Here is a 12,363-nt window from a genome sequence, read left to right on the forward strand (position 1 = left end):
GGGGTTTGCTTTGATGCCAAAAGTACAGTAAATGCTAACAGTCCCGTTTGGCCAATACAGATGATATTATATATGTGTCATATATTATATATGCTATCTATATTAGTATGTGAATACTCTAAAAGTGTTACCTTTTCTTAGGGTACTGAAGACTATAGTAAATTTTAGACATCTGTCTGATGCTTTGCAAATATTTAACTGATGTCACAAACAAAGTAGATAAAAACGCCACATGCTATTTTTAAAAGAACATGGTAGGACTTTCCTGGTGGCACGGTGGTTAAGAATCCGCCTGCCAATACAGGGGACACGGGTTCAAGCCCTGGTCCAGGAAGATCCCACATGCCGCGGCGCAACTAAGCCCATGCGCCACAACTACTGGGCCTGCGCTCTAGAGCCCGTGAGCCACAAGTACTGAAGCCCGCACACCTAGAGCCCGTGCTCCGCAACAAGAGAAGCCACCACAGTGAGAAGCCTACGCACCACAACGAAGAGTGGCCCCCGCTCGCAGCAACTAGAGAAAGCCCATGCACAACAACAAAGACCCAACTCAGGCAAAAATAATTTAATTTATTTATAAAAAATAAATAAAAATAAAAGAACATGATAGGTAAAAGGTACACTAACTGCTTTAACCAAAACATACGAAATGGTAGTTTTCAGACAATGATAGTCATGTTTAAAACACTGAAAAAAGTGATTAGAAATAATTCTTCAATCAGATATCATTAAATGCCTTTGGACACAGGCACGTGACACACACACAGTGGTCATTAATGTTATCCACCAAATATTCCTGGCTGTGTACTTTCCAGGCTCCTGGTAGGGTTGTGCTATGCAGACCCACTGGGTTTGAGTGGGGCCATGTGGCCATTTTTGACCACTGAACTGTGAGCAAATGACTCACTTCAAGGCCAGAGCACTCACTTGTTGGTCCAAAGCCCTCCAGGCAAGGCAACCAGGAACCTGGAAGCCCAGATATCAGTGATGGGCAAAGCCCTCCTACCAATGTCTGAGTGAGAAATAAGTCTTGTTGTCTTAAGCCACAGAGGATTTCAGGTTTCCTGTTACAGGAACATAAACTAGCTTTATCCTGACTGATGAAAAGAAGTGATGCAGGGGCACCTTCAAGATGGCAGAGGAGGAACACAAAGAGAACACCTTCTTCCCACAAATACACCAGAAATACATCTACATGTGGAACAACTACAGAACACCTACTGAACGCTGGCAGAAGACCTCATACCTCCCAAAAGGTAAGAAACTCCCCACGTACCTGGGTAGGGCAAAAAAAAAAAGAGAAAAAACAGAGACAAAAGAATAGGGACGGGACCTGCACCAGTGGGAGGGAGCTGTGAAGGAGGAAAGGTCTCCACACACTAGGAAGCCCCTTCGCGGGCGGAGACTGCGGGTGGCGAAGGGGGGAAGCTTCGGAGCCAAGCAACAGGGGTGCGGAGGGCAAAGCGGAGAGATTCCTGCACAGAGGATCGGTGCCCACCGGCACTCACCAGCCCGAAAGACTTGTCTGCTCCCCCACCGGGGCGGGCGGGGCTGGGAGCTGAGGCTTGGGCTTCAGAGGTCAGATCCCAGGGAGAGGACTAGGGTTGGCTGCGTGAACATAGCCTGAAGGGGGCTAGTGCGCCACGGCTAGCCAGGAGGGAGTCCAGGAAAAAGTCTGGACCTGCCTAAGACGCAAGAGACCATTGTTTCAGGGTGCGCGAGGAGAGGGGATTCCTTCCCTGCTTGCCCACAGAAGGCAGAGCACCACCTAAACAAGCTTCAGAGATAGGCGGGAGCCGCAGCTATCAGCTCAGACACCAGAGATGGGCATGAAACACTAATGCTGCTGCTGCAGCCACCAAAACTCCTGTGTGCAAGCGAAGGTCTCTATCCACGCCTCCCAGCACCCGGAGCCTGTGCAGCCCATCACTGCCGGGGTCCCAGGATCCAGGGACAACTTCCCCGGGAGAACACACGGTACACCTCACGCTACTGCAAAATCACACCCTCCTATGCCGCCACAAGCTCGCCAGCATTCCAACTACAGCTACCATACCCTTCCCTCCCCGCGGCCTGAGTGAGCAAGAGCCCCCTAATCAGCCACTGATTTAACCCCATCCTGTCTGGGCAGGAACAGATGCCTCAGGGCGACCTACATGCACAGGTGGAGCCAAAACCAAACCTGAACCCCGGGAGCTGTGTGAACAAAGAACAGAAAGGGAAATCTCTCCCAGCAGCCTCAGGAGCAGCAGATTAAATCTCCACAATCACCTTGATGTACCCTGCTTCTGTGGAATACCTGAATAGACAATGAAACATACCAAAATTGAGGTGGTGGACTTTGTGGGCAACTGTCTGCAACTGACTTGTTTCTGATTTTTATGTTTCTCTTAGTATAGTTTTTAGCACGTGTTATCATTCATAGATTTGTTTACTGGTTTGGTTGCTCTCTTCTTTTTTATTATTATTATTATTACTTTCTTATTTTTTTATTTTAATAATTTTACTTTTTAAAAATATTTATTTATTTTTCTTTTCTTTTTTTCTTTTTCTCCCTTATCTTCTGAGCTGTGTGGCTGACAGGGTCTTGGTGCCCCGGCCTGGTGTCAGGCCTCAGCCTCTGAGGTGGGAAAGCAGAATTCAGGACACTGGACCACCAGAGACCTCCTGGCCACACATAATATCAATTGGCGAAGGCTCTCCCAGAGAACTCTGTCTCAATGCTAAGACCCAGCTCCACCCAACGGACAGCAAACTCCAGTGCTGGACACCCCATGCAAAACAACTAGCAAGACTGGAACACAACACCACCCATTAGCAGAGAGGCTGCTTAAAAGCATAATAAATTCACAGACACCCTAAAAGAATAGGGATGGGACCTCCACCTCTGCCCACCAGAAAGACAACCCTGCCCACCAGAAAGACAAGATTGAGCCCCACCCCCCAGAACACAGGTACTAGCCCCCTCTACAGGGAAGCCTACACAACTCACTGAACCAGCCTTACCCACTGGGGGCAGACATCAAAAACAACGGGAACTACGAACCTGCAGCCTGCAAAAAGGAGACCCCAAACACAGTACGATAAGAAAAATGAGAAGACAGAAAAACACACCGCAGATGAAGGAGCAAGGTAAAAAGCCACCATACCAAAAAAATAAGAGGAAACAGTCTACCTAAAAAAGAATTCAGAGTAATGACAGTAAAGATATCCAAAATCTTGGAAATAGAATAGAGAAAATACAAGAAACGTTTAACAAGGACCGAGAAGAAATAAAGAGCAAACAAGCAATGATGAACAACACTATAAATGAAATTAAAAATTCTCTAGAAGGAATCAATAGCAGAATAACTAAGGCAGAAGAACGAATAAGTGATTGGAAGATAAAATAGTGGAAATAACTACTGCAGAGCAGAATAAAGAAAAAAGAATGAAAAGAACTGATGACAGTCTCAGAGACCTCTGGGACAACATTAAATGCACCAACATTCAAATGATAGGGGTCGCAGAAGAAGAAGAGAAAAAGAAAGGGTCTGAGAAAATATTTGAAGAAATTATAGTCAAAAACTTCCCTAATATGGGAAAGGAAATAGTCAATCAAGGGCAAGAAACACAGAGAGTCCCACACAGGATAAATCCAAGGAGAAACACACCAAGACACATATTAATCAAACTGTCAAAAATTAAATACAAAGAAAAAATATAAAAGCAGCAAGGGAAAAGCAACAAATAACATGTAAGGAAATCCCCATAAGGTTAACAGCTGATCTTTCAGCAGAATCTCTGCAAGCCAAAAGGGAGTGGCAGGACATATTTAAAGTGATGAAAGGGAAAAACCAACAACCAAGATTACTCTACACAGCAAGGATACCATTCAGACTTCACGGAGAAATTAAAACCGTTACAGACAACCAAAAGTTAAGAAAATTCAGCAACACCAAACCAGCTTTACAACAAATGCTAAAGGAACTTCTCTAGGCAGGGAACACAAGAGAAGGAAAACACATTCAAAACAAACCCAAAACAATTAAGAAAATGGTAATAGGAAACATATATATTGATAATTACCTTAAATGTAAATGGATTAAATGATCCAACCAAAAGACACAGACTGGCTGAATGCATACAAAAACAAGACCCATATATCAGCTGTCTACAAGAGACCCACTTCAGACCTAGGGATACATACAGACTGAAAGTGAGGGAATGGAAAAAGATATTCAATGAAAATGCATATCAAAAGAAAGCTGAGGTAGCAATTTGAATATCAGACAAAAGAGACTTTAAAATAAGGACTGTTACAAGAGACAAAGAAGGACACTACATAATTGATCAAATGATCAAACTAAGAAGAAGATATAACAATTGTAAATATTTATGCACCCAACACAGGAGCACCTCAATACCTAAGGCAAATGCTAATAGCCATAAAATGGGAAACTGACAGTAACACAACAATAGTAGGGGACTTTAACACCCCACTTTCACCAATGGACACATCATCCAAAATGTAAATAAGTAAGGAAACACAAGCTTTAAATGACACATTAAACAAGATGGACTTAATTGATATTTATAGGACATTCCATCCAAAAACAAAAGAATACACCTTCTTCTCAAATGCTCATGGAACATTCTCCAGGACAGATCATATCTTGGGTCACAAATCAAGCCTAGGTAAATTTAAGAAAATTGAAATTGTATCAAGTATCTTTTCTGACCACAACACTATGAGACTAGATATTACAGGAAAAACTCTGCAAAAAATACATATACCTGGAGGCTAAACAATACTCTACTAAATAACCAAGAGAAAACTGAAGAAATCAAAGAGGAAATCAAAAAATACCTAGAAACAAATGACAATAAAAACATGATGATCCGAAACCTATGGAATGCAGCAAAAGCAGTTCTAAGATGGAAGTTTATAGCAATACAATCCAACCTCAAGAAACAAGAAAAATCTCAAATAACCTAACCTTACACCTAAAGCAATTAGAGAAAGAAGAAAAAAAAACCCCAAGTTAGCAGGAGGAAAGAAATCATAAAGATCTGATCAGAAATAAATGAAAAAGAAAGGAAGGAAACAATAGCAAAGATCAATAAAACTAAAAGCTGGTTGTTTGAGAAGATAAACAAAACTGATAAACCATTAGCCAGACTCATCAAGAAAAAAAGGGAAAAGACTCAAACCAACAGAATTAGAAGTGAAAAAGGAGAAGTAACAACGGACACTGCAGAAATACAAAGGATCATGAGAGATTGCTACAAGCAACTCTATGCCAATAAAATGGACAACCTGGAAGAAATGGACAAATTCTTAGATAAGTACAACCTTCTGAGACTGAACCAGGAAGAAATAGAAAATATAAACAGACCAATCACAAGCACTGAAATTGAAACTGTGATTAAAAATCATCCTACAAACAAAAGCCCAGGACCAGATGGCTTCACAGGTGAATTATTTCAAATATTTAGAGAAGAGCTAACACCTATCCTTCTCAAACTCTTCCAAAATATAGCAGAGGGAGGAACACTCCCAAACTCATTCTACAAGGCCACTATCACCCTGATACCAACCCCAGACAAAGATGTCACAAAGAAAGAAAACTACAGGCCAATATCACTGAGGAACATAGATGCAAAAATCCTCAACAAAATACTAGCAAACAGAATCCAACAGCACATTAAAAGGATCATAAACCAGGATCAAGTGGGGTTTATCTCAGGAATGCAAGGATTTTTGAATATATGCAAATCAATCAATGTGATACACCATATTAACAAATTGAAGGATAAAAACCATATGATAATCTCAATATATGCAGAAAAAACTTTTGACAAAATTCAACACCCATTTATGATAAAAAAAAAAACTCTCCAGGAAGTAGGCATAGAGGGAACCTACCTCAACATAATAAAGGCCATCTATGACAAACACACAGCCAACATCCTTCTCAATGGTGAAAAACTGAAAACATTTCCTCTAAGATCAGGAACAAGGTAAGGTTGCTCACTCTCACCATTATTACTCAACATAGTTTTGGAAATTTTAGCCACATCAGTCAGAGAAGAAAAAGAAATAAAAGGAATTCAAATCGGAAAAGAAGTAAAACTGTCACTGTTTGCAGATGACATGATACTATACATAGAGAATCCTAAAGATACTACCAGAAAACTACTAGAGCTAATCAATGAATTTGGTAAAGTAGCAGGATACAAAATTAATGCACAGAAATCTCTTGTATTCCTATACACTAATGATGAAAAATCTGAAAGAGAAATTAATGAAACACTCCCATTTACCATTGCGACAAAAAGAATAAAATACCTAGGAATAAACCTACCTAAGGAGACAAAAGATTTGTATGCAGAAAACTGTAAGACTCTGAAGAAAGAAATTAAAGATGATACAAACAGATGGAGAGATATACCATGTTTTTGGATTGGAAGAATCAACATTGAGGAAATGACTATATTACCCAAAGCAATCTACAGATTCAATGCAATCCTTATCAAATTACCAATGGCAGTTTTCACAGAACTAGAACAAAAAAGTTCACAATCTGTATCAAAACACAAAAGACCCCGAACAGCCAAAGCAATCTTGAGAAAGAAAAACGGAGCTGAAGGAATCAGGCTCCCTGACTTCGGACTATACTACAAAGCTACAATAAACAAGACAGTATGGTACTGGCACAAAAACAGAAATATGGATCAATGGAACAGGACAGAAAGCCCAGAGATAATCCCACACACATATGGTCACCTTATCTTTGATAAAAGAGGCAAGAATATACAGTGGAGAGAAGACAGCCTCTTCAATAAGTGGTGCTCGGATATCTGGACAGCTACATGTAAAAGAATGTAATTAGAACACTTCCTAACACCATATACAAAAATAAGGTCAAAATGGATTAAAGACGTAAATGTAAGGCCAAGACTCTATAAAACTCCTAGACGAAAACATAGGAAGAACACTCTATGACATAAATCACAGCAAGATTCTTTCTGACCCACCCCCATAGAAATGCAAATAAAAACAAAAATAAACAAATAGGACCTAATGAAACTTAAAAGCTTTTGCACAGCAAAGGAAACCATAAACAAGACAAAAAGACAATCCTTAGAATGGGAGAAATTATTTGCAAATGAAGAAACTGACAAAGGATTAATCTCCAAAATTTACAAGCAGCTCATGCAGCTCAATATCAAAAAAACAAACAACCCAATTCAAAAAGGGGCAGAAGACCTAAATAGACATTTCTCTAAAGAAGATATACAGATTGACAACAAACACATGAAAGGATCCTCAACATCGCTAATCATTAGAGAAAGCAAATCAAACTACAATGAGGTATCACCTCACACTGGTAAGAATGGCCACCATCAAAAAACCTACAAACAATAAATTCTGGAGAGGGTGTGAAGAAAAGGCAACCCTCCTGCACTGTTGGTGAGAATGTAAATTGATAAAGCCACTATGGAGAACAGTATGGAAGTTCCTTAAAAAACTAAAAATAGAGCTACCATACAACCCAACAATCCCACTACTAGGCATATACCCTGAGAAAACCGTAATTCAAAATGAGTCATGTACCAAAATGTTCATTGCAGCACTATTTACAATAGCCAGGAAATGGAAGCAACCTAAGTGTCCATCAACAGATGAATGGATAAAGAAGATGTGGCACATATATACAATGGAATATTACTCAGCCATAAAAAGAAACGAAATTGAGTTATTTGTAGGTGTGGTGGATGTACCTAGAGTCTGTCATACACAGAAGTAAGTCAGAAAGAGAAAAACAAATACCATATGCTAACACATGTATATGGAATCTAAAAAACAAAAAGTAAAGGACGGTTGTGAAGGACCTAGGGGCAGGACAGGAATGGGGATGCAGATGTAGAAAATGGACTTGGGGACATGGGGAGGGGGAAGGGTAAGCTGTGACAAAGTGAGAGAGTGGCATGGACATATATACACTACCAAATGTAAAATAGATAGCTAGTGGGAAGCAGCCACATAGCACAGGCAGATCAGCTCGGTGCTTTGTGACCACCTGGAAGGGTGGGATAGGGAGGGTGGGAGGGAGATGCAAGAGGGAGGGGATATGGAGATATATATATACTTACAGCTGATTCACTTTGTTATACAGCAGAAACTAACACAGCATTGTAAAGCATTTATACTTCAATAAAGATGTTAAAAAAAAAAAAGAAGTTATGCAACAACATCTGTACCATGTAAAAAAAAAAAAAAAATCAACAGCCATGATAGGTGATGTGGGGAAAATCATTAAGAGCAATAGTCCCTGAGAGCACTTTTAAATTTAGGATAAAAGGCTCAGAGATTCCACACGGTTCCTCATCATGTTCAATAACATGAACTGACAGTTGAGTCTTTTAACTCTATTTTTTGTCTATTACGCCATTAAAAGCAAAAGGCTTTAGTAATGGAAGACTTTTAGGAACAAAAGATTTGAAAAGAAAAACATATGCTTTTTTGTCTTTTATTTTAAATGGGGAAAATCTAACTTAAAAATCTGTAGACTCATTCTTCTGTAAAGAAAATCCAACAATTTACATATTTATAATAAAAATGCATTCAATACATGCAGATTCTACTATACATATTCCATTCAATGTACAGAACACTCCATACAACTACACAGACCAATCCGAAAGCATTCTAGAGAGATTTTTTTATCTGGTCAGGTAGAAGCAAGTATGTATAAATTATATCCTTTTGGGAAAGAATTTTATTTACCAAAATAATAAGCATGCAAGTGATACAATGAAGGCTCCCTAGAAGCTCAGGAAAAGGAGAAACATGAATGATGAAGTGAGAGATATGAAAATCCCAATTTTGGAAATTTCTGAAGCACTAGGAAAAAGAGGAAATTTTTCAGCTCAACCTCAGTGCAGGTTGAAATGAATGAAATTCTGTCATAGCCTGAATTGCCACTGTTAGAGAGAATGGGAGAAAAGCTTTCTGTGGCTTGGGTTTTTATTATCGATGGGCAAATACCCAAATCATACAACAGCTCGTATTCATCTGTTAGCCAGCGCTCTCATTTCACAGGTGGCAGTCCTGGCTTTATAACAAAGACCTTGTTTTGACAGAAAACGTGAGTGCAATGCTTCATCCCACTAAGTCATCCAAAGTAGGACTGGGATATACAACGTATGAGAGTGAATTAAATATTCAATTTATCCATACTTCACTAGACTCTAAACAAAGAGAAATCCACCCTCCAGAAAGAGCCTGTTTTGCAAAGTTCAATATTTAGTTTCTCCAAAGTCTGCTGGAATGGCTGCAGAGCGCCAGGACCCTGCTTTTCCTTAGGAACTCTAAACAAGAGACCTTTGAGCTTTTAGTCAGGGGACCAAAATGGGGAGGGATTATCTTTCCTGAAGTTTAAAACGGAAACAACCTAAATATGACCAACAGGTGGATGAATAAGCAAAGTGCAGTATATCCATAGAATTATATACTACCTAGCGATAAAAAGAAATGAGCTAGGGCTACACCCAACAAGATGAATCTCAGAAGCTAAACAAAGAGGCCAGACTCAAAAGACAATGTACTGCATAATTCCATTCATATAAAATGCTTACAAAAAAAAGAACTAAAGTGATGAAAAGCAGCTCAGTAGCTGCCAGGGTCAAGGAAGGAGTGGAGACTGACTGCAAAGGGGCACAAAGGAATTCTGGGGGGAGAGAGGAATCTTCTATGATTGTGGTGGTAGTTACACAACTATACACATTTGTCAAAACTCATCAATTTGTACAGTTAAAATCAATGGATTTTACTCTAAGTAAATGATATCTTAACGACGCCAATTTTTAAACTGGAAGCCAACAAGACAATGGAAGATGGAAATATCTCACTAGTGCGTGAACAAGAAGCGATTAAGACTGGTTGTCCGACACTGTTGATTCTTCTACTGATTCTCATTTTAGCCCTGACTTTGTTTCAATGCAAGGGAGAAACATGTAAATAAAAAGGAAAACCCCACCCTGGCAGAGTAAATGAACAACTGAATCTCTGATGCATAGAATGTGCATTTTGCATTAATATATTTCATTCTACAAAACTTAACCATGCAGTAAGCATTTGAAATGACCCTTAGATTTTACATACCTATAGCCTCTCATGAGTAAAATGATTCAATCATGTTACCTCGTGTTTCAACTGCACTGATGCATTTTCTAAGAATTGTGAATCCCATCTTATCCAACTGTGCACCTAAAAGAAACAGTCATAAAATATTAAAGGCACAATTAGTTACTCACAATCTCTTCCTTACAAAAATAGGAGAAAATTATTTAAATCCAATATAATTTTTATTTCACTCTTTAAAAAATGAAAGCTAAAGGCCACACATTCCCTGTTTAAATAATGTAAATGAGAATTTCATATACTAAGAGGAGCATTTACTGGAATTTCAAGACATTTATTACCAACATATATAAATAAACTTGTAATTTAAACTAGGTTTTAAGTTAATAAATATAGTATTTTAAATAGTGGAAAAGAAAGTGACACAAATCTTTAGGGGAAGCCATCTAGAAATAGCATTTTGCCCAAATTCCAGCAACAGCTCAGGTTTCTTTTTTAATTATATATATGAGTGAAAGTTCTTAAATTTCTTGACAAGCTGGAAAACACAAAACTTTTTTTTTTTTTAACCTGGGGGAAAATGTTTTTAATACTTTTAAAAAATGGTATTTGAGCCATGAGCTTGAAATTTTTTTTCATATTTTATACCATGCCCTAAGCATTTAATATTTTATTATTTTCATAATGAATTTAAAATAGATGATTCGTGTAGCAAAAATAGATTTTGAAAATATAATTTTATATTTTTTTCTAATATGGATACTTAACCATGATTAGGCTGACCTATTTGAATACCCTAATAAAAGGCAATTCTTGTTTCAAAAATGCAATCAGGGAAAGTGAATGCTTTATTCTGTATTTAGAACTCAGGAGCAGGAATACTAAATAACTGTTCTCAGAGGGGATAGCATGAACAAGTCATGAAAATAAACTTTGCAGATTTAAAACTAAGCTCGGACAGCATTTTAAGGAGGAAAATTGGGCAGTGGTTTACTTTTTTCAGGATCCACTATTCACAACATTTATATAAAACGCAAGTGTTTCTTTCTGCTTAGCAAAACTACTTTTCCAAAACAAGGCATGTTTTCATTTTTCTATAAAAACAAGAAAAGAAAGGAAAAAGAAAAGGAAAGAGGGGAAAAGAGAAAGAGGGAAGAGAAAGAAAAGCAAAAGAAAGGACAAAGGGGAAGAAGAGGTACTTCAGTGACTGACAACCTTCCACGGCACCAGGTCCAGTGGCAGGCTAAGTGAGATGCACGTCATGATCATTTCAAAATCATGGGTATTTAACAATGTTTCCAAACTGTGGACATCTGACAAATGTAGCTTCATTCCTCCAAAGATATTAAAAGTAGATTCATAAAGAATCCAACAAATTTGATCACATTTTCACTTTATCTCAGTACAAATCAAGAGTACAGAGCTAGGGAGTACTTCCTTTTCCTCTAGTGCATACAGTGCAAGTGAAAATTATTGTCCTAGAATACCTGAACGTGTTTGGTTGTTGTTTGTTTTATTTTCTAAGGTGCAATGCCATACTATTTGTACAGCCCATACTCAAGAGACTTTAAGGATAAAGGATATTAAGGGTGGAGGTGAGAAGGGTTGAGAACAGGGGAGTTGGTAAACAGTTCCTATCCACAGGAGTTTACAACTTAGGAAGCTGACAGATGTGTAACTGAAACTCTTATGTATTCATTTGTGGCTATAAAAACAAATACCAAAGTGAATTACAGAGAAAGTTTTTTTCGGTTTTGTATAGGAAGACTGGAAAGAAAAACGCTCAGAGATGGGAAAGATCAAGGAGGGTTACAGCTGTCCAGGAAAATTTGAGGAGGTCCTCAATGAATAAGACATCTACTACATAGAGGACTAACACAGACAGGGTACAGAGAGTAAGCACCCAGCAACAGTTTGACATCAGTAATAAAAACAAAATAACTCATGAGAAAGGGAGACAACAGTCATTTTTATAAATTAGCACTTACTTCCTTCTGGTCTTGGGATGATGGCTCTATTAAAACTAGGGAACAGCTAATAAAAGAGAAAAGGGGGAAACAATATTTTTAGCAAATCAGTAAAAGTGATTCTAGAAGGCACACCTAGGGACTGTACCAAAAATACACTGACATTGGTTAATCACCTATCATGCAAAGGTAGGTAACAAAAAAGAGCACTCTGGGTCTCCTTTGTCTCTCCCTGAGATATTGCCAAAGTAGCAAAATTAAGATGAA

At 38.5% G+C, this 12,363-nt stretch overlaps 1 protein-coding gene across 3 annotated transcripts in view; it reads right to left on the reverse strand.

Annotated features, from left to right (window-relative positions):
- Positions 1-12,363, reverse strand: part of ARHGAP10 (Rho GTPase activating protein 10) — a 327,164-nt gene that overhangs the window by 148,596 nt on the left and 166,205 nt on the right. For all 3 annotated transcript variants that reach the window (XM_079920745.1, XM_079920746.1, XM_079920744.1), the window contains 2 exons: positions 12,118-12,163; positions 10,190-10,255 (listed from right to left, as the gene is read on the reverse strand). In XM_079920745.1, the coding sequence (XP_079776871.1) occupies positions 10,190-10,255; positions 12,118-12,163 (112 nt within the window). The remainder of the gene's footprint in view (positions 1-10,189; positions 10,256-12,117; positions 12,164-12,363) is intronic.

Source organism: Stenella coeruleoalba (assembly GCF_951394435.1).
Source record: "Stenella coeruleoalba genome assembly, chromosome: 4".
In the NCBI taxonomy this organism is placed as follows: domain Eukaryota; kingdom Metazoa; phylum Chordata; class Mammalia; order Artiodactyla; family Delphinidae; genus Stenella; species Stenella coeruleoalba.